Source organism: Epinephelus lanceolatus, chromosome 2 (genome assembly GCF_041903045.1).
Source record: "Epinephelus lanceolatus isolate andai-2023 chromosome 2, ASM4190304v1, whole genome shotgun sequence".
Classification (NCBI taxonomy): domain Eukaryota; kingdom Metazoa; phylum Chordata; class Actinopteri; order Perciformes; family Serranidae; genus Epinephelus; species Epinephelus lanceolatus.
The window spans coordinates 18,978,945-19,001,823 of record NC_135735.1 but is presented as its reverse complement, the minus strand read 5'-3'; the positions used below and the strand labels follow the sequence as shown (position 1 = coordinate 19,001,823).

The 22,879-nt window shown below is 39.4% G+C and overlaps 2 protein-coding genes across 3 annotated transcripts in view; both read left to right on the top strand.

The window, feature by feature from the left end:
• pla2r1 (phospholipase A2 receptor 1) overlaps positions 1-10,478 on the top strand; it is a 31,568-nt gene extending 21,090 nt beyond the window's left edge. For both annotated transcript variants that reach the window (XM_033625009.2, XM_033625018.2), the window contains 8 exons: positions 550-691; positions 1,374-1,609; positions 4,231-4,411; positions 4,527-4,661; positions 6,335-6,457; positions 6,536-6,712; positions 7,444-7,479; positions 9,463-10,478. In XM_033625009.2, coding sequence (XP_033480900.1) covers positions 550-691; positions 1,374-1,609; positions 4,231-4,411; positions 4,527-4,661; positions 6,335-6,457; positions 6,536-6,712; positions 7,444-7,479; positions 9,463-9,680 — 1,248 coding nt within the window. In that variant the 3' untranslated portion in view covers positions 9,681-10,478. The remainder of the gene's footprint in view (positions 1-549; positions 692-1,373; positions 1,610-4,230; positions 4,412-4,526; positions 4,662-6,334; positions 6,458-6,535; positions 6,713-7,443; positions 7,480-9,462) is intronic.
• Positions 10,479-14,167: 3,689 nt separating this feature from the next.
• Positions 14,168-22,879, top strand: part of ly75 (lymphocyte antigen 75) — a 35,180-nt gene continuing 26,468 nt past the window's right edge. The window contains exons 1-5 of the mRNA XM_033628981.2: positions 14,168-14,501; positions 15,789-16,160; positions 20,507-20,680; positions 20,970-21,131; positions 22,662-22,781. Coding sequence (XP_033484872.2) covers positions 14,405-14,501; positions 15,789-16,160; positions 20,507-20,680; positions 20,970-21,131; positions 22,662-22,781 — 925 coding nt within the window. The 5' untranslated portion in view covers positions 14,168-14,404. The remainder of the gene's footprint in view (positions 14,502-15,788; positions 16,161-20,506; positions 20,681-20,969; positions 21,132-22,661; positions 22,782-22,879) is intronic.

The window sequence follows — 22,879 nt, the reverse complement described above, 5'->3', positions numbered from 1 at the left end:
TCGAACCCGAGCTGCTGCGGCAACAGCCTTGTACATGGGGCGCCTGCTCTACCACTAAGCCACCAACGCCCCATACGCAGCAATTTTTTGGCTTCACATGTCACTGAGCAACTTTCATAGGAATGAATGGGGCCCGGCCACCAGCACTGTATCCAGTACGCTTTGTGCATTCATGTTTTTGTCAGACTGCAATACCCATTGTCAGTCACTGTGGATGATGGTGACATGAATCAGAGCTGTAGCTTTGTCATTGCGTGCAGAAACAAAACACTGCGTCATAGTTCCTGGATTTATCCACAACAGTCCCATGATCTGAAACTAGACTTGCTGAATGTTTTTCTATGTTTCTTTGTCTTTTTTTTTCTCTTTTTTCACCTGTAGCTTCAGCTCACTGTTTGTCTGCTACAACATAAGTTTAATCTTGGTGATTAGATTTTTCTTGCCATAAGGCTTTTGGTAAAAACAGATAATTTAACCAGTAGAGATTTTGCACATCCAGGCCTTTGTGTGTATTAGTGTGTAATTGATTTGTGCTTTCTGAACCCCCAGGAAGATGAGTGGCTCACTGGGTTTGCTGATGAGCCGTTGTGTACAGTCATGTCCAACAACCACAACTTCCACCTGACAGGGAAGTGGTACGATGAGAAGTGCAGCGAGAGTGGGTATGGCTTTGTTTGTCAAAAACCTCAAGGTAAGATTCCCTCAGTTTCTTTATCTTTGGTTTTATTCTGTCACTCTGTCTGTCATCGTCTCTCCGACTGTTTTTTAGCACGTCTGTGTTTTTCTTTTGCTGAATGGTCTCTCATGCACTTCTCCTATAACGTATTCTCTTTGCCGTCTCGAAGTGGAATCTAAAACGCTGACAGGTGTTTTCTTTCCTGACAGCCACATAGTGTGCCCACGAATAGAGAAAGATGGACAAAACAGAATATGCTGTCCAGACATATCATTAACTACATTAACAAAATAGAAAACACAATGCAACCTGAACATCTTGTCATTGTTAACCCTCGGTGGTTTAACTTCTCACCTTGTGGCACTGATTTACAAGTGTACTCTGACATCACTGTTGAGTGTGGTTACAGGTGCAACAAAAAATATTTTAAGGGTTCTGTAGAATTAACCGCAGTGAACTTTTGTGATATAGATACTTTTGAGCCTGTGAGATTTTGATTTCATGGTAGTTCCTACATTACCAGTATTCTAATGTTACTTACTGTGTCTTCAAAGGAAAATTGTGGTATATTTCAACATCACCAGTGATGGTAATCAGTCACATTTCTATGTGTACGTGTATCAGACATTAACACTGTTAAGTAATCACTCTGCCCTTCTTCCCGCACTCCTCTCTTCCTCCTTTTGTCTTGTTATAGATACATCCAAACCCCCCACCCACTCCTATCACCAGCCTCTCCCTGACAATATTGAGTACAGGAGCCACAGCTACAAGGTTGTGTCTGGCAACATGAGCTGGTACGACGCGATGCATATGTGCATAGAGAATGATTCTGACCTAGTGAGCGTTACAGATGCCTACCACCAGGCTTTCCTTACTGTCCTTGTCAATAGATTGGCAGTCCCCCACTGGATTGGACTGTATAGTCAAGACGTATGTATCCTCTCATGCAATATGTACTGTACCTCTGCACCGTGTTTGTCTTTTGTATGTTTGTGTTTGAGAGGTGGCATTGTGTGTGTGTGTGTGTGTGTGTGTGTGTGTGTGTGTTTGTCTGCTGTTTCACCATTTAGATCTTTAAAGAAATACTTTTTGGGGCAATACATTGGTAAGTTAAGTGTTAGATAAGAAGATTGATACCGCTCTCATGTTTGTCTGTATGGTAAATATGAAGCTGCAGCTGGCAGCTAGTTAGCTTAGCTTAGCATAAAGACTGGAAATGAGGAAACAGCAAGCGTGGCTCTGTTTAAACCTCTAAAACTGCCTTATTAAAATGTTATTCCATGACTATTAGCCAGGAGCAGTAGCTGTCATGGTCATGGTGATGCCAAGACTCAAGGACATCAGATAAAACATGTAAAAGGTGATGGTAGATCAAGATGTATGATAATAACTTCATACCAAACCCCAAGGTAGTGATCATTCAGACCAGTTAATTGCCCGCCTGGCAGAAACACCAAAAAGTTTTTAGCTTGTGAGTTTACTTTACTTTTTTCCCTGCAGCACCACAAGTGGCTACTGGAAAAATTTGGAAGTAAGGCTAAGTGGTGTTCTGGGGGTCTGGCGGCCACCTCCGAGGCTGAAAAATGAAGCCAACACGGGAGTGCCAAAAGCTCCTTAAATGGTCCTCTTGAGGGTGGCTCCATAAGCGAGTCAATCCCCATAGACACCCATGTTAGAATGCCCAACTTAACAGCAGAAATAAATATGTCTGCAGCCTGGTGCAGAAATGATGTTGGTTGTAGCTAATTTTACTGTTCATGACAACTGTGCAGTGGGGGATTTTTTTTATATAACTCACCTGTTTACAGTTTAATGAAGGCTTATAGTTGATGATTAAGGGTGTGGCCACTTTGAGTGACAGGCATTACTTCAGCTAATTGGTTAGACCCATCCCCTGCTCATCCAAAGCTCCACCCCTCACCTATGAAGGGTCATCGTGGGTCCAAAAATCCAAGATGACAACGTCCAAAATGCCCAGCTTGAGGCTTCAAAACAGGAATCCATTAACCAGTGGGTGAAGTCAAAGTGGCTACATCCATTATTTTCACACAGTCTGTGTGGGAGACAGATATTCTCCCCTTTGACCCCAGCCATGCTAGCTGATTCCCCTTGCTGTCAGTCTTTATGCTTAGCAGTTAACCATCTACCAGCTTTAGCTTTATGTTTAACAGACAGACATGAGAGTCATATTCTCATCTAACTCCCTTCAAGTAAGCAAACAAAAGTATTTCCCAAAACTATTCCTTTAATACTATTAATGAGAATGCAGAGAATACACATCTGCATGATTTAAAATGATATTTGAATACTTTTCATAGGCTTTTTATCATAATTACTTTAGCAAAATCTCCATTTCTGCATGTCAGCATGTCATCAGCATCCTAAATCTGTGTGTGTAAGTGTGGCAGTCAGTTTCCTATCCCACACCATCATAGATAGCAAAACACTTGAATAATTATAGCAATTCACAATATTTGATTGAGTATCTCAGTTTTTGTCCTCTACAGTATCACAATGTACCACCTGCATGACTTAATTGCTTGCTTTAAAATAGAAAAAGTGAAGCTTTTGAATTATTTTTTAGTAAAAATACACACAGAAATATTCTAATTAAAGCAAAATAGCCTGGAACATATCTTGATGAGAGAAAATATGTTACCCAGGGGTCTTAAGTACAGAGGAAAGTGTTACAAAGGGTCTGAAAATATATATCTTTAATGATTTTATTATACATAGATGCCCACTGACTGTTACTTACAGTTGTTGCACATGCCTCTGGGGTTTTTCCCCTGGCCTTCTGCCCATGTGGAGGTATTCCATCCGTAGGCATGTGCTTTCCCAGCAGAAAGCCAGAGCGTTAACATTTGGATTCAAGTATCGCTGAGCCCCCTTGGAATGTCTTAGTCATGGAGAGAAATGAACAGAGGAAGTGAGGGTGACAGTTCTCTCTCTCCGCAACCTTTAATTCATTTCTTTTTTGTTTTTGTCTTGCCTGATCTTGTTCATTTTCTGTCTCATTAACCATCTACAGTAATTCTGTTCTTTTGGATTTCATCATACTCATTAGTATAGCAGCCATCCTAGTTTAGTACTAACAAATAACTGTTGAGTGTTTGTCATAGATTAGTAGCTATTATAACGGGTGCAAGTCATGTTCAATCATTATACTGTAGAAAACAGAGCGTGTTTCATTTCTGGTGAATTAGTAGCTGGAAACTCCCTTCAAAACAAACACGTCCTTCACTAAAGCACTGGACATTACTTTTTCTTTGTTAAGGTTTTAATTCGAGTCTTTATATTATATATAAATATTGTAATGCTTCTAAGTTTAGAAAGACAAACCCAGATACAGTATTTCAGTAAGCACGATCAAAAAAGTAATATATTTTAATTGATATAATAAACTAATGTTAGCATACATGTAAAAGATGCAATACAGTAAAGAACAGCACAGTCAGAGGTCCATGTGAGACAAGTGTTGAGTGTTACTGTAAGTGCCATCACAAGTGTAGCTTCTCGACTGACACTTTGGTGACTGTGCTTCCTTCCAGAACGGCATTAATTATCAGTGGTCAGATGGCAGTGACACAGTGTACACACACTGGGACGCAGCCGACGACGATGACGACTTTGTGACCGGAGAGTGTGTGTACATGGATGTAAGCGGAGGCTGGCGGAGAGCTGACTGTGAAACTCAGCTACCGGGAGCCCTGTGTCATCTTCACCCACCAAGTCAGTGTTAGTTCAGTCAAGCTGGAAAATCTGAGCACGCGACACCGCATCTCTTCAGCTGCTGGGTTTCTGTCACTCATGATTTTCTGCCTTTCTCCTGCTCTCTCTCTCACAGGCAGTAAACCATTTATCTCATATGAGGTGGCGTGTCCCTCCACGTGGGTGAAATTTGGACATGGCTGTTACAGCTTTGAGCCTGTGGTGCAGAAACTTACATTTGAAGAGGCAAGAGAGCACTGCAGGCAGAAAGGTAGGGATACTTAAGGTATGATTCTGGTTATACTTTACCTTTATAGCCAGTTTCTATTGAATTTCTGTCCAGGTGACAATGATATTATTATGGATAGTTGGCAAAATAGATGAAAGAATTGGCTGCTTTTTCACTCTAGTCTGCAGAATGGATACATACTCCTCCTACAGGTCAAATGGAGGAACTGCTCTAAGAAGCACCAGTCTGTACAAAACTGTGGTTGAGCTCTTAATTTGAAACATCACTGAGAGGAAATAGGTAAAAGACTTAGAGTTATATACTCTACACCATTGGTGCTTTTAATTTACAGTGTTTTACTTGATACTCACCCAGTTTTTTGTTTTTAAGAGGAGATTAAGGAGATTTGGGGAAAGTGGAAAAGTGGAAACAGGGGTAAACAGCTCTCTACAGCTTACTCATTTACATATTATGGACCCTATTCAAACGATCTATAGCGCATGGTCTAAAGTGCATGGTGCAAGTGCATTTAGTGGAGTGTCCAACCACTTCTGCTCGCTAAATGGCACATAATCTGGATGCAAAGTAAGGTGCAAGGAGCGAAGGAGTCTTATTCAATCCCTTGATTAATCATAGGTGTGTTTTGGGCCTAACATGAATTCAACTAACAAGAGTGTCATCTCTAGTTCCCTTTAAAAGTCAGATGCATCTGCACCTGGGGCACTGCTATTTTCAAATTTGGCAAATTGGAGAAGTTAGTGGTTTTCTGTGGAGAGTACAGTAGTGGAAGTACAGTAAGAGCACTAAGGTCACTGCAGCAAAAAACATGAGACATTTAAACAGCAAAATTAAAAACAGAAGTTAAACCAGACAGAGGAAACATAACTAAACTTTTAGCTTCTAAAAAAAAAGTACTAAAATTACATTACTCCTCGTGCATAGATGCACACAGTGTCTTTTTTAATAGGGGGTTGGACAGAATCTCTGCAGCTCTGCTCTGCTCTCTGCTATGTTCACATTTTTCAGGATGTAATTAATATTCTCGTCATTAATGATGTATTATTTCACCCAGCGTTAATCTATTCTGCATCCCTGTTCACATTTTACTATCTGAATAATGCGCCCTTTAAATAGCAGGAAAATACTGCGCCGTTCTGACTTAAGACCAGGTTTTTGTTGGTCAACGGCACAATCACTTTCTGCCACCTCAAAATAGCAATACACCAACGATGCACCTGATCACACCTCATTTAAAGACCTACATGCCAGTTGGCACAAATACATTTACTATATACACAACAAGGGTGCTCGCCATGAAAATTACAATTGCATCGGCCTGAAACTGATGCAATGACAGCACACTGCTATGTGCCAGGTGTAAGATAAGGTCCCTTTGTCTTCTTAAATTAATGCAGAAAAAAATCAAATGTAATGTGCAGTTGTGGTTGTCCAGGGGGTTACGTGCCTGACTATTTCTTTGGCTGGCGCATTGACTTCCTGGAGTCTCAGCCTATTGCCAGACTGTTTCCAGCATAAATAGATAAATCTAACGATTGCTGGCTGTAGCTTCATATTTACTTCACTAACACAGGGTTGGTATCAAACTTCTCATCAAAGACAGCAAGAAAGTGAGTAAACAGTTTACCCAAAATGTTGAACTAGTCCTTTAAACTGCACAGTACTTGTGAGTTTTCTTTGCTGCTGTCCCTTTCCAGTCAACACCTCAGATGTCCTGACCATTGAGAGTGAGACAGAGAATCGTTTTGTTCTGGAGCAGCTGTGGTCGTCAGGGTTCCTCCACCACACTGTATGGTTGGGGATGTACTTCAACATTGACAGTAAGAATCTCTCGTACCTTTCAGATGTTCACATTCCCCTGCAATCCTATTTTATTAAATCATGGCCTCTGCTTTTAGCTGATTCTCTGGCCTGGGTGGATGGTTCGCCTATGGACTACACCAACTGGCTCAACAAAGCCCCAGACCCCAAGCTGCTGACTGCAGACTTCTGTGTCACTACCAGGGTGGTTGACGGTGTGTGGCATCAATCACAGTGCAGCGAGCGGCTCGGCTTCGTCTGCAAAACCATCACAGGTAAGTTGAATCAGGGGCCTTCTCAAGGAATATTGGCACTCCTGAGAACCATCTAGAACCACAAATGCAAAGACCTTATTTACTTAAGTTACCAAGGACCAAGGAACAGTTGGATCTAGCTGTTCAAGCTGATCATATCCACAAAATTTAAAGTGGTTATAATCGGTATATTTATATTAACAATTGATCACATGACCACTAGTATGTGAAAAGGTTCGGTTGTAGTCATGAACTCACAGGTAGTTATCACTCTACAGAACATTTCAGCATCTTTCAGCTCATTTTTTTTTTTAGGTTTTCCAGCCCACCACTTTAGTGTTTCTGTTCGCTGTCATCAGTGTTATAGCAAAAAAGCTCCAGTAAACTTCCTGCACATTACATACCCAGCACCAAACAACAGACACAGGCTAAAACCACAGCCTGAAATCCAAGTCTGTGTTTGCCACAGAAAGCTAAGAGCTACAATAGCCAGTGCAGTTTCAGAGTTGCACAAAGATACAAGGTGGACAACATAGCTGGAAACACAAATTAGGGTTAAAATAAGATTGTTATACTATTTTTTATATGAACTTGGCTGCACCTTTTTTGAACAAGATCACATTTCATAGCGATGAGCTTTTGAGAAGTAATGTCAGTATTGATTTTCTTCTTTGCTCGTAGCATGTGGTCTGAATACCCAAGATGATAGACGAGAAGTTGTATTGAACATCACTGTATGTGTTCTTTTGCAGATGCAGTTACTGAGGTTGAAGTGGAACCGCTAAATGGTAAAGTGCACTTTAATTTGAATGATTTACATTTTGGTTAGGCGCCTTAAGTATGAGCGTGCTGTTTCACATTTGTTCAGCTACAAACTCAGTGAGGATACAGTGTATAATTAGACGTGGTGAGAGTGAATCATCATTTACAGAATCTGTAATATTATGTGATGCATGTTACAAATGCACAGTGGTGGCATGTAACTGAGTACATTTGCTTGAGTACTTCAGTACATATTCAAGATACTTGGCAAATAGTAAATAGTATAGTATAGTTACTTTTCAGATGACAAATTTCATCCCTTTCCTGTCTTGAAAAACATGTATCTCTAAATTTGATGATTTAGATTTTAAATGTTTGTGATAACTGAAGGATGAAGTGTTCCTTTATGGGTTGAGAATTTTTTCCTGCTTGTAAGATAAACAAACCCTCTTGGATCAGCTGGAAAATGCATCGTCAAGAAGCTGAAAACAGAAATGTTTTTCTGTTGGAAATTCTCGCAGGAAAGTGACGCTACAAATATAGGATGCATTGCTTTAGATTAAAGTTCCCAACAGTAAGTAAAGCTGTTAAAATGAGCACAACCTTAAACATCTACAGCAGAAACATGCAACATACCAATAATGCAGCAGTAATATGAATCCAAAATCATCATACATAATAGTTAAACACTGACAGGGAACATTTTACTGCACAGTGAATACTTTCAGTTTTGACTCTTTCAAGGTCCAGAGTGTAGGATATAGAGGGATATATTGGCAGAAATATAATATAATAAGTATGTTTCTATAGTTTATTGCCACCTGAAAATTAGAATTGTTTTGTTTTTGTCACCTTAGAATGAGCTGTTTATATCTACTACATAGGGTGTGGGTCTTGTCTAAGGAGATCGCAGTGTTGCACTGCCATGTTTCTACAGTAGCCCAGATAGGACAAATCAAACACTGGCTCTAGATAGAGTAATTTGTGTTCCCGTGTCTGCCACTGTAGTTAGCAGCCCCTCCGCAGCAGTTTAAGCCATTGGGTTTGTTTGTTTGTTTGTTTGTTTGTTTTGGAGAGGAAAAGATCTCTGTGTGTGATTTGACTCCTGGTAAAAACCTCTTGAATGTCTGGACGTTAAGTTATCAGCAAAAAAAGGTGAGCATAGACTAGTAGGTGCTGGGTTGGTGCATCTTTGATGAGCCAAACAACATCTGAGAAACACCGATTTGTGATGTGAAGCTGCTTTATTCAGCATTTTTACTGGTTTAAATCATCAGGTCTGTTTGTTTTGGAGAGGAAGAGTTCCCTGCGTATAATTTGGCTCTTGGTAAAAACTTCCTGATTGTCTGGATCTTAAGTTATCAGCGAAAAAAGATGAGCACAGATGGGCAGGTGCTGGGCTAGCGGCTGCTTAACAACATCAGAGAGACACTGACTTGTGACATGAAACTGCTTCATTCAGTGTTTTTATTGGTTTAAATCATCGTGTCCATTTGTTTTTGAGAGGAAGAGACCTCTGTAGATAATTTGGCTCCCCGCAAAAACCTTCTGAACAATGAACACTGAAGGAATTTTAAGCAGGAGAAGTTTCAACTGGTTGCAATCTGCAATTCTCGATGCTAGATGCCGCTAAATCCTACAGTGTTCCTTTAAAATTTGGTAGGTAGCCCTTGTGAGCCAAAGGATAAATACTAATTGCAATATGCAGTCCTCACCACTAGATGTCACTAAATCCCAATGAATCTTACACACTGCCTCTTTAAGTTAAGTATGCTGTTAATGCTTTCATACTTTTACTTAAGATTTGAAGAGGACTATTATATGTAGTCGAGTACTGTATGATCTTGCTGGTTTTACTTACGTGAAGGATCTGAATACTTCTTCCACTACTGCAAATATAATTATACAGTATCTCTATTTATGTCACTATACATGTATTTCAAAGAGAGAGCCATCATACCACACATTAAAATATGTCTACATGAAAGCTATCATGTTATGTTTTTCAGGTCTACATCATGGTGTCATCTCCGCCGCGGTGCTGGTGGCCGTACTGATCTTTGCTCTGCTGGCAGGAGCGATGTGGTTTGTGTACAAGAGGAGCGCATCACGTTTTCGTGGCCTTCCCACGCTCGGCAGCGCTTATTACAGACAAACCAGCTCGCAGGCGACAGAGTCGGATGGAAATGTGCTGATCACGGACCTGGAGGCTCACTCAGGAGAATAGCACTCAATGACTCCTTTAAGGTATCTGTCGCCCTCCTGTTCTCTGTCTGCCTCCCGCCGTATCGCCATCAGGTATGAATGCCACATGACACTGTAAATCTGTGACTCCTCAGGACAGTGGTGAGACGATGACGGCAAGCATTTCTGTCTGTAATTTGAGGATGTGTTTGAAGGATCCCAGTTGCTCTCAACACCATTCAGTCATTCAAAACATTTAAATGTGAGAAATGTTTATGAAGGTATGTGGTGTGTTGATACTGAAGAGCCCGCGTTTGATAAACTAACAAAGTTCACATAAAAGAGAATGTTGAAGAAGGGATGCCAGAGAGAGTTAAACCTGTTAGAAATGGTACTGAACACTTGATGTTTGTTATCACCCTGAATTATGAGGATTTGATCAATTATAATTGGTATATATTTGGATAATAAAGAGAGGTTTTACTCACAGGTTTCAAACAGCTGAAAGAAAATCTTCACAAATAAGACGCTGATTGGCGGCAGAACAGAAAGTACAGTGATATTTGTGATGTAATTTGTATTTTTCATTCAGAATTAAGGAGCTGTCGGAGCTGCACATGGTACAGCAAAGTTGTCAGTATTACTTTTTTATTTTATTTTTGTAAGTACACATGCTGTATATTGATAAAAGAGTTTTTGTATGTTCAAAACTAACAGAAAATGTGTAAGGTGTAACTGGAGTCGTTCTCTCATTCACGTTTGTCTGGTCATGAAAGCAAGTTAGTTGATGTATTTTGCACAATTTTGTATGCGTTTCAATAAATTGAAGTCAGGCCCAACAGTGTCATCACTGAATCTTGTTGTGTGAGTAACAGAGGAGTCAAAGAAATAGAGGAAATCCTTGGTGAAATCCTCAGCACATTTCCCCTTTTTGGTCCATCAATTACTTCACTTTTTTTAAATCTAATAGGACAAAAGAGTTTCTCCTCAGCATGACCAATGATGGGCTGTTTCCTCCTGCAACATCCTTTTTTACAAAATAACCGATTTTGCCTTTATAGAAGAATTTATACAGTAATATTATCTAAATGTGCACTCATCTTTACCCACTGTAGCGTTTCAGGCTTATGGACTTTTTGGTCATTTGCTTTTTTATTATCTAATTATGGCCACTCCTTATGGAAAAATGTGCTCTGTTCTCAGTAGAGTGATGTTAAAATGCAACAAGCTTACTTGTAATGTTTCAGGATCACCACACATTGGCATATCAAAGGTCAAGTTTCCTTTTTTCATAGAACAGTAATAAAGGGACAATAAAAAGACATTCATGTGAGCAAAAACAACCAGACAGACTTGAAGCAAAATTGCTCGTTGGTCCTGTATGTTCAATTTTTAGTGGCTTCATATTGGCAGAAATGAAATATAATAAGTATGTTTTCTTTAGTGTATAAACACCTGAAAATAACAATCATTGTGTTTGCATCACCTTAGAATGAGTTGCTTATATCTACATAGGGAGCAGGTCCACAGAGTTCAGCATGTTGCACTGCCAGCCACGTCTCTACAGTAGCCCAGAATGGACAAACACTGACTCTAGATGGGGCCTTTCATGCCTTCCAGCCTCTCCAAGACACACAGACTGTTTTTTTTTTTTTAAGGTGAAAGAAAATTGAATGAATCCTTCTTGGGGCTGACGGCAATGATCGTTGTCATTGTCGATATTTTCTTGATTTATGGACTAATTATTTGAGTGTAAGCCCATCACATTATTTCTAGGGCCTAAGGTAGTATCTTCAAACGTGTGATTTTGTCTGACCAACACTTCAGAACCCAGTGAAATTCAATTTACTGTAATCTAAGACAAATAAGTGTGGTGGCAGTAGCTCAGTCTGTGGGGACTTGGCTTGGGAACCAGAAGGTTGCTGGTTCAAGTGCCCATCCGGACCAAATATGGAGCATGGACTGGCAGCTGGGGAGGTGCCTGGGCACTGCCAGGGTAGACAGAGCAAGGCACCAAACCCCCAACTGCCCAGGGTAACCTCCCCATCCTGACATCCCTCCATTTAATGCATGTATAGGTCCTGTTTGTGCATGTGTGTGTATTTCAGGCCTGTGTGTACATGACAACAGAGTGAAAAACATTGAATTTCCCCTCTGGGATTAATCAAGTATGTCGTCTTACTCTTCTTTATTGTTTTAAATCATAGTTTGTTTTGGACAGGATGAGACCTCTGCTGATATTTTGGTTCCTGGGAAAAACTTACTGAAGGTCTGGTTTAAGAAAAAGGTGATAGTCCCTGTAATTCTGATGCAGGGATTAGGCAAAGTAGGTCATTGCTTTTTCTTTTTTTCCAAATGAGATAATTTATCTTATAGTTTCTTTGATATTGTTCTTAGAAATCTTTCTTTTCACGTTTAAATAATCTACCAGTAACCTCTGATCACTGACAAGACAAAACGAGAGACAGTCCTGTTATCTCTGTGGAACCAGTGCTGAGTTTATATGCCTTTGTGTAAAAATATAATAATCCCCTAACGATGAATTGATCTAAATAAGACCCACTCCAAGCCATTAGACTGCCCTAAATAAAGGTGTCAGCATTTGGCAGTGCCTAACAATGGAAACATGAGAGAGAAAAATGCAGCTATTGAGCGTTTCTCTGACAGATTCTGACATCAGGATGTAAAGTGATTAATAATTCACCTGCTACCTTTACAAATAAACCATTAGGAGCTACAGTGCACACAGGACAATCAAATAATGCTCTGCTGCACTTCCACTCCACTGCAGCTGGTGAATGACAAACACAACGAGCGTGCGTTTCAGTTGACAGAAACAACCGAGTGGGCGTGAAGTGGGTAATTGGAGAGAATATCAGGGCTTTCTGGGAATGTGAAGGGTGGGCACCAGCGCAAAGGGCAACACAATGCAAGGGCAGAGACAGAAGAGGAGTCACTCCGCCTTCAAAATCATAGTGTCAGGCCTAACCTGTATGAAATATGATGATCAGACAGACTGTAAATAAGTCAAAATTATTAGATAGCACAAGTCAAAATGTCAAGTCAAATTTATGATCTAGTCAGATTTGATCTCATAGTTTATTTGACTTAGTTTCCTAATACATTTGATTAAGTAGCCTATTTCATAATTTACTTGACCTGTGACTCAAGTTGGATTTAGTGTCTCATGGGTTTAACTTTTTTTTTTCTACATAGGAGGTCATAGCTTATTTTGTTTTTATTTATTTATTTAGTCCATACTTTGCAAGTCAGTATTATGAGATATACTTTTGGTTTGATTTAGTATTTAATTAAATTCGACTTAATAGCCTGTCTCATATAAATTTGACTCAATTTTTCCTGGTAAGTCATATTTTGGCCTAATTTTGATTTAGTATTTCCATTTTTTTTTACTAAACACATTGTTATTATTATTATTATTTTGGGATACTATGTTTATTTTTTGTTTGATTTCGTATCAAAAACATATGTTACTTCATCGTCAGGAGCCATATTAATTTGACTCAGTAAGTCAGATTTATGATGCATGCATGAACATTTTACTTAGCAATAACTTTAACTTGGTCTATTGTAATTTACTCAGTGAGTTATAAGTTGGATTTAGCAGTCCAAATTTTTGACTTAGATTTTATTTTGACTTAGTGTCTCATAATTTATTTGAATTCATGAGTCATAAGTTGGATTTAGTGTCTCACAATTTTGAGATATATATATATATATATATATATATATATAGCATATTTTTTTGTTTGTTTTAATTTAGCAAGTCATAGTCTAAATTTGATAGTATTTCAGATTTTATTTTATAATTTTTTTAGTCAGGAAGTCAATATTATGGAATAATATTTTTTTTATTATTTTTTTAATATTTTTTTTTATTATTTAGTATTTAATAAATGTGATTTGGTAGCCTATCAGTAGTTTGAAGTAGCTAAAAACTTTTGAATTAGTGATAACTTTGACTTCATGTCTCATAATTTACCTTACCCAGCAGGTCATGAATTAGATTTAGCAGTCCATATATTATTTTTATTTGACTTAGAATAAATTTTGACTTAGTGTCTCATAATTCACTTCACTCAGTGAGTCATGAGTTTGCTTTAGCTATTTATATTTTATTTATTTATTTATTAAGACTTTTGACATAATTTTGCATTCATTGTATTGTTTTTGTTTTTTTTTTTGACTTGGTGAACCATTTTAACCGGCATGACCATTGAAATAAAAAAAATATTTCTATGATTAGAACTCTGTTTTAGTGCGTCATCATTAGTATTGTAAAGTGAATATTGATTTAACACTAGCATTTTATTTTTTTATTTTATTATTATTATTATTATTTATTTATTTATTTATTTATTTATTTTTTTAAATAATTTCAGTTTCGTATGTTTGACTGGGTAGGTCATAGTTTGTCCCAAAATTAATATTTTCATTTTCATCCTGCGTCACAACCTGTCATCCTTCACTGCTCCATATCATTCCTGAACAGCAGTTAGTCGACTTTATTTAAGACGTTAGACCGGAAGTTTCTTCCCTCACTGTGAGTGACGTTAACTTGACGGCGCCGTCGGAGCGGGACTGTGGATAACACAGCTGACAGTTGGGAGAACTGGGTTAGGTTAGTTATCTGATCACTTTCGCTTTGGAGTTTGGAGTTCAGTTATCGATCGGCCTATATCCACAGCTCGACTCTCCGGGAGGGCCGATTCTTTATGAATCCATCAAAAACACTGAGCCGTGACCATGCTGAAAATACCCACAGCGACACTTTGCCTTTGTTTGTTGACTGTGTTGGACACAACTGTGTTCTTGGGAACTTGCTCGCAGGCCAACGACAAAGGTAAGTCCGACACTTTGCTTTCATTTCTGTGCCACTTTTCGTGTTTTCAACTATGACGAAGCTGTTTCGGCCATTTAGTTTCGACTTAGCTGTAAAACTTTGTCCCAGAGGAGCGCGACAGGAGTCCGAGGACAATAGCGTCAAAGCTGCTGGAGGCAAACACAAAAAACAACTCTTAGGTTAACTCGTTAGTAGTTTGACATTGTTTCCATCCTCGTGAGTTTGATGCCTCAACGTATTGTGACAGGTCAAACAAACTGCATACTCATCCCTCCTCCCCTGAGGAGCTGTGTGTAAGTCATGTGCGTATCTGTGTTGCTCTCAGTGCGTAGGCTAAGCTACTGTTTACTCTCCATAGAGTCTAATGAAGCCTGAGTGGCTACAATACTACACTGTGATGCTGTGTTATAATATCATTTTCTATTTTTAAAAGCTTGTGTGATTAGGTACTGTGTGTATGCCAGCTGTTTTTAATTGTTTGCTCCATATTTTGCTGTGATCTGTGTTCTCACAAGTCCAAACCTACTGTCCACTCTTTATTTCTTTGGATAAATATGCAGCTACTAAAATGTTTTATATAAAATTTCCTTCCCAATATAAAGATCCAATTACTGTGTCAAAGCCTTCACTACACTGACAGGAATTTTTTTACTTTCTTATTTGTTGCCTTAAAAGTAGCCCAATTTAAATAAATGAGCCAAAATAGTCCAATAAACACACATCAGTTGTGACTTTTTAAATATATATGTGTGTATATATATATATATATATATATATTGTGCATATATACACTATAGTCAGCTCTTTCCACTATTTTACATGGTATTAAAAATTTAATCTTAAGATAATGGTCAGTCTAGCAGTTAACAGTATTTTAAAGACACATTTATCTTATGTCGTACCTTTATCAGGGATTTTGCCCTGCTTTAATGTGGCAAATGAGCAACTTCTTTTCAGAATATTTTCATTATCTCTTTGGCAACCTCTTGGCAATATGAAAGAAATTAAAGACAGGAAATAAGGAAATGGCTAACCATTTATAAACATCCAAATTCCCCCAACCTTCCCTAAAAAAAAATACAGAGGAGATGATCTCAATGTGCTCAATTGTAGCTTCTGTTGTAAGTAGTTTGAGCCAATTTTCTTTGGGATTTTACCTGTATGGCCCACAAAGATAGACCTTGAAACCCAAATCAGAGCCCAGTCCAGATCTTAAGAGTATAGCAACAAACAGGTGGAGGTCAGCCATATTTTAAACTCTTTTCTATGTCCGTCTCATCCTCATAGATGAAGATGCTTTCACCATCCAGCACTCGAGCACAGGGCAGTGCCTGGGCACAGGGGCTTCAACAGACTTGACTCTTGCCTCCTGTGACCCAAAAAGCAACTCCCAGCTGTGGAAGTGGGGTTCAGGTCACCGTCTCTTCCACGTGCACACGACCCTCTGCTTGGCGTTGGACGTCCGCACCAAGGCATTATCCCTGGTCGACTGTGGCGCCAACATCCTGCTGTGGTGGCGTTGCCTGGATGGAGCTGTGTACACTGTTTATGAAATGGGCTTGACGGTCAGCGATGGCAAAGTCACCACCAAACGGGACACTAATGATACTTGGGTGAGAGGAGGATCCCAGGACAGCATCTGCCAGAAGCTGTACCGCAGTGAGTGTGGTTTTATTTTGTTTTGTGTAAGAGAGAAAATGCTTACATACTGTCGATGTGCAAAAAAGGTGAGTGCTTTGTGATGTCCATTATGGAGCTCTGAGGACTGGCTAATGCTTGGGGAAAATATCAGTTGAGAAATTAAAGTTGTATTGAATTCAGTTTGTGTTGAGTGTAATAATGGATTTATGTCTTTCAGTGTAACACACTAGAAATTATCCACTTCCTCAATTCAACCTTCTGAGCCTAAGCTACACCCTTGTATATAGAGGTGTTACCTCCGTTGGCCTTTGTCTCACATGACCAAACAGGTTCTTGCGCATTTTAAACAGAACCTGACTGGTTGGTTATCTTCATTCCTATCAATTATTACTCCTTTACGCTCGGTAACAACACGGTGTGTCACAAAATTCCAGGTTAAGGAAAATACCTATCTCTGAAATGTGTTTATCTGAGTTTTAAAACTGTGCCTTTTAGAATTTCTGGGGAATTCCTTCAGGGGTGCTAAATGATAGTGCGTATGGCTGTGTGGCGCAGTGCATCAGAGAAGCTGGCTTTCACTTTTGGTTTGTGGATATATGAGAAGATGTTTGGAATTACAATACCCTTATGTGTCCTGTTTATTACACTAGTAAGTATCTATAAGAGTGGACAGAAAAGGTTTAGATGTTAATAATAGATTTTTAAACTGCACATTTTTCCAATAATAATAATAGTAGTATGTATGAGTTTAATAAAAAAAAAAAAAATTTGTAGATTAGCATGTGTAAGAGCTAAAGTGGCATTAAGTGACAGGGATTTTTTTTCAAATAATTCATGTTTATAATCCAAACAATTTGCCTTTTTAAGAGGGATTTTTGCTGAAATGTGTGAGCTGATGTCTGTCAGAAAAAAACACATGAAGCAGGAATTAAAGTTTTAGATGTATATCCAGAGGACACAGAATATGAGTGTGAGCGGTGTATGCTTTCCTTATGATAAATTGTAAAAATAAAAACACACAAACTAGGATGATCTAGACTAGCATGAAGGAGCATTTACATACCTTTCACATTTTCTGTGATTAGTTTTTCTGCACTTGATTTTTGCTCACTTGTTACTTCTTTGTCATAGAATGTTATTTCTCCTAATTTATAGTTCTTCTATACACCAACATGCAGGATCTGATGTTAGGGTGAATGGTGAGGTGCATATATGGTATCATCTAACCTAATAAAATAGTTAGCCTGCTTAGACAGGTCTTGCTGGTTTTTAGCACCTACGGCAGAGAGAGTAATTAATAGATAGGAAATAATCGCCCTTCTTAATGGAGGACCTGGTGACACTTGTTGCTGCAGCGGTTACTGACTCATCAGTAGGCTTAACTGAGATGATGAGTACGTGGGAGTGAACTGGCAGTTGAATAAAATTAGGTTGCCTATAAACTGCTTTTGTAGTTGGAAGAAGCCTCAAGATTAAGTTATATGTGGCAGTTAGGGCTGGGCGATGAGGAGGAAATTAAATATCACGATATTTTTGACCAAATACCTTGATATAGATATTGTTACAATATTGTAGGGTTGACTATTGGTGCTTTCGCAGATTATTTTCACAGTTAGATTGTTGGTGGATATAATGACTCAGTTGGTAAAGGCAAATAATAGAACAGCCAGAACAGTCAGAAAATTACATCGCTTTACTGTAATGCAGCCTTTTAAACCAGGAAAAGACAACACTCGTGATGTTATATTACTGTACTCTCAAACAGGGGCAAAGGCATTTTCTTTTATACTAGTCATACAATATTTTATGTAATTGCAGCATCTCCTTATCACTTTAATTGAAAATCAGAATCAGAAATACTTTGTTGACCCCGAGGGGAATTTATGATTTGTTAGAGTTGCTCCGATGTAAAGAATAGAGAATTATAAGAAGAATAAGAGCATGAAACAAAGTTTGTAAATATAGAGCAATGAATAAACACGCACATAAGCATGCACATTTTGCCACAGTGTTTAATACTAGTACTTAAGATATAAAATTTAAATGTAGCATAAAAAAAAACAGTTGCACAGTTGAATAATTGCTCAGAATTATGCAGGAAGCATCTGTATTTTTTGAGGGTATAAAAAATTATACCTTCGATATTTCTTTTTTTAATAATCAGCAATTTTTATTGTTTTCTTTTGAACAGAAAAAACAGCATCAAATGGGATACATCATACAACCATAAAAAAATCTGTAAAAATAGAGTATAAGGTCTGAAAAAGTTACAGTTTTATAAGACAATGCTGAGACGGACTGAATAAAAGAACATTAACAATACTAAAAATATATACTAAATAATCATTGGCAGATCAGTGAAAATAACTGTGTCATGTGACACATTTCTAAATAATTGTGAAGGATTTGAGCCAGTATGTTAACATTGCCCACTTAGGGTAGTATTTCTCCACCTGATGGATAAGCCTAAAGGAGAGGCCCTCGTGCAGCCACAATACGCAGTTGGGAGAACCACACCCTGGCTGGTGGTAAAGTGATCGTCTTCCATTCTGTTCCAATACGTTTTCTCCCTAGCATGAGAGATGTCTGGACCCAGTCTGACTGGGGTGCAGACGGGTCTTAGAGGAACAGGATCACTCAGAGCAAACAAGCAGAATTTTCGTGCAACAGGACAACAGTATGTGGAGGAGTGTGCCAACACTCACCCCACACCACCAGAAATCCGGGCCGTCTCTTGATTCCACCCTAGATAACCTTGAGGAGGACCAGTACGTCCTGTTTATACTTTTAAACTGCACTAGTTTCAGTGATGTTTTCTTACTGTTCCTTAAAATGTTCCGTTCCTGCTCTGTGAATGTTTGGTTAAGATCATTCTCCCAGGCTGATTTAAGACCAGAGCCCAGACTGCCAAAACTTTTAAGCAACTGGAAGTAGTATGTTGATGCCTCATGGCCAGCACCAAATATTTTAACCACATTAGAGACAATGTCAGAGCTTGGCGGGGAAGTTGTAGTGGAACCAAATGTTTGAGTTAAGAGATGTTTAATTTGGAGATATCTCCAAAACTGCTGACAGCGGAGACCAAATTGCTGCACCAGTGCAACCCTCGGGATTTCTGAATACACTGGTCCACTCTAATAGCTTGATACTGCCACAGTCTGTTAGATGTAGTGTTTCATCAATTTTAATTGCCAAAATGCAATACTATACTAACTATGTCTACAGGTTTTCTGTGTTTGTGGTTCTTTGGATGACAAATAAACACATTTTTGTCCAATTATGTTGTACAGCATTTCCAAAGAAAGACTTTCCTCTCATCTTAGGGTGTTATCACACTTGGTCCTTTTCAGCCCTCTAAATGGACTCAGATCAGTGTATATCTGAACACTCCAAGAGAACTCAGACCCCTCTGAAGCGAACCAAGGCCATGGTGCGGTTCACGTTAACCTGTGCCTTGTGAACACAAAAAGCTCCAGGTTTGATTTGCTCTTTGCCGTTGTATTTAGTCCTCTAGATCACATGCTGTTGCACTGGGACGCTTGAAAAATAGACAAAACCATGTCGGCCTGTAATGCTGGTAAGGACGCAAGACGAGAAGTAGTAAGTAAGTAGAAAATACTGCATGTCTCCAGTTGTGGAATGTAGAATACATCAACCGGCAACAGTCCATAGCACAGAAACGCTGAGGGTTTCCTCCAATTTTAAGTTTATCTGAAAGCGAGGGGCTTTTCAGCAGTTCCACATCAAAGTAAAAAAAAATAGGCTAGGTCAATATATGTAGTGTGAACAGAAAGAGGACTGAGGCCGCATCAGAGCTGAAGCTGACCAGAAAGAAAACTGAGTCCTTTTTCAAATGGCGTGACACTGTGAACACAAAAAGACCCAAGTCTCTTTTCTGTTGGTCCACTTTTTGGTGCACTTTAATAGGACTGAGTTCGGTTTGTTTAAAAAGGACTATATGTGAAAACACCCTTTGTTCACTGTGGTCTGCTGAGTGTGTGTTGGTGTGGTGTGAGAAAAAGAAACGCTGGTTTGGTGTACATCACAGACACCAAACTTCACTTTAAACAATTCACTGTCCAGACATGTTTGTTTTTCTTGGAAATGACACCCATGCCTGAGTTTGGTTTGTTTAAATAGGACTATATGTGAAAACACCCTTTGTTCACTGTGGTCTGCCAAGTGTGTGTTGGTGTGGTGTGAGAAAAAGAAACGGTGGTTTGGTGTATGTCACAAGACACCAAACTTCATTTTAAACAAATCACTGTCCAAACATGTTTGTTTTTCTTGGAAATGACACCCATGCCAGAGGCGTGTAACAGGTCTTTGACTTTGCTCTTTTCTCACGTCTCCTCTCTGTGCAGTTGTCCACACCACCGGTGGGAACTCTGCTGGCTCTCCCTGTGTGTTTCCCTTCAAATACAATGGCAGCTGGCATCACGGGTGTCTCCCAGATGCAGATTTCCCTGGACTGTCCTGGTGTGCTACATCAGCGGACTATTACCAAGACCAAAAGAGGGGACACTGTCTAACACCTGGCATGTTGTATTATATTATCATAAGCTTCATGATTTTTGTCCCTTGTACTTGACAAGATGTTGACTATTGAGACGTTCAGCAGCTGAATTTTAGAATGTAGGCTTTTTTTTTGCATGGCTGGATGTTTTCCAGGACCCAGTCATGACATTAATGACCTAAATTGTCTACTAGAAGCTGGTGTGTGCCAGCTAGTTTTTCTTTGTAATAAATCATCATAAATTACATCCGGCATTAACAAAACCAAATGACATGCTTAGATTCTCACAGTGACACTCTTTGACCTTGCAGAGGAGGGTTGCCAGACTCTGTTTGCCGGGCCGGAAGAGGAATCCTGCTATGAGTTTGTATCCAGTGCCGCGGTGACCTGGCATGAAGCTCTGGATTCATGTCGTAGTCAGGGAGCTGATCTGCTGAGTGTGTTGAGGCCTGAAGATCTCCACTCCAAAACCTGTAAGACTAGTTTATTATTTGTTACGTTTTCTACGCCTCCTTTGTTTCATCTGTTTCTGCTCCACCTGTGACCTAACAAAAATCACCAAGAAGGCAAAGTCGTCATCTTTGTGTTGGACGTATTGGATTCAGCATTTGCACAATCTAAAGCTTCCTAACACACGTTTATAAAGCGTATAATGATAAAAACTGTAATAATATTAAGCTGACTAGGCAACTACAACTAAATGGCTCCATGTAATGACTTACATATAGTTAAAAGTGAGCCTAGAGTGACTGAGAATGATCTGTTTGCACGAGCACTGATATGACCTCATTAGATCTCACCTAGAGTAAGTGCTGCAGATCATCTGCACACTAACGGATACCGCAGGGTTTTGTTGGTATCTACCATAAATTTGTCACAGGAGGCTGCCTCTGACTTCTTACCAATGTTGTAAGTGTGGATGTTGAGACAGACCCCGTTTTACTACTTCTTGTTTCTGCTCTTTGTGTGGTTTTTTTTCTTCTTCTTTTTTTAAACCTTGTTCATGGTGCTGTTGGTTTTTCCACTCTCATGCTCATGATACATCAGCTGAAAACTATTCAGACAAGTTCAAGCACTAGAAATGTTTTAAAAAGTAAACTAAACAGTCTCGTAGGCTCAAGGATGCATTTCAGTCCTTAGTGTCTTCTAAAGGCCAAAACACGCTGGTGGCGTACGACGCGCATCAAAACAGCCGCCCCCATTATTTGCTATTTACAAACCCACACACTGGCGGCAGCTTGACGCGCGTCGACGTGCTGCACTGCGGCACTTTACGCTATTGTCCTATTTTTCCAGCCTCGCCGCCCTTGAAAAATCGCTATTTTGTACTTCCCAGCCTAGCGGACTGGAGTGTGCAATAGAAATCCAGTTGACGCCCCGCAGCACGACGCTTTTTGTGTGTGTTGGAGGCGGCACTTGAGTCGCGTCAGTGACGCCGCCGGTGTGTTTTGGCCTTAAGGGTTTTGGGGTCATAGGCACTTCTGTGGGAATATCAAAACCAAAAGCAGTGTCTTTTGTTTGCAGAGCTTGCATCACTGTGATCTAACCTGTTATGTCTTGACATGACTTGCATCAGGAATATGTCATGTTCTTAAGTTAATGCTGCTGGCTGTTTGAGAACAAGGCTTTTGCAACTGCCTCCTTGTACTTGTGACACTTCAGCTACAGTGCTAACTTGTTTCGAGAAGTTGAAAACCACATCAAGGTGTGACTACAGCAACACCAGTTCCCTTTATCAGGCTGACCATGCTTCCTTAAATAGTGCCAGCTACTTTAAACCTAGATGCCCCTTCAGTTGACCTGTACACACAGTTTTGTGTCCCAGTTAGGGCCTGACTGTTATACGTGTCTCCCACTCTTCTCTTTTCTCTCCTTCCTTGTGTTTCATTATGTTGTTGTCACAATTCCAAATTATCTCGATGATTCATATTACTTTAAACTTATTTCCTTTTTTTAATGTACGCATTACTTGTCCCATGTCATGTGAATGTTGCATTGTGCAGTACTGGAGGGCCTTGAGGATATGCCTGAGAGGATGTGGATTGGCCTTCACCAGTTAGACACCTCTCACGGCTGGCAGTGGTCAGACGGTTCCCCTCTCTCTGTCCTGCGCTGGGAAACAGGTGATGATGGTTATGTGTTTTTTTTTCTTCTTTTGTCTCATGCTACTTTTTAATCTTTGCCCCGCTTCTGAGAGTACCAGTGTAAACATGTTGATTTA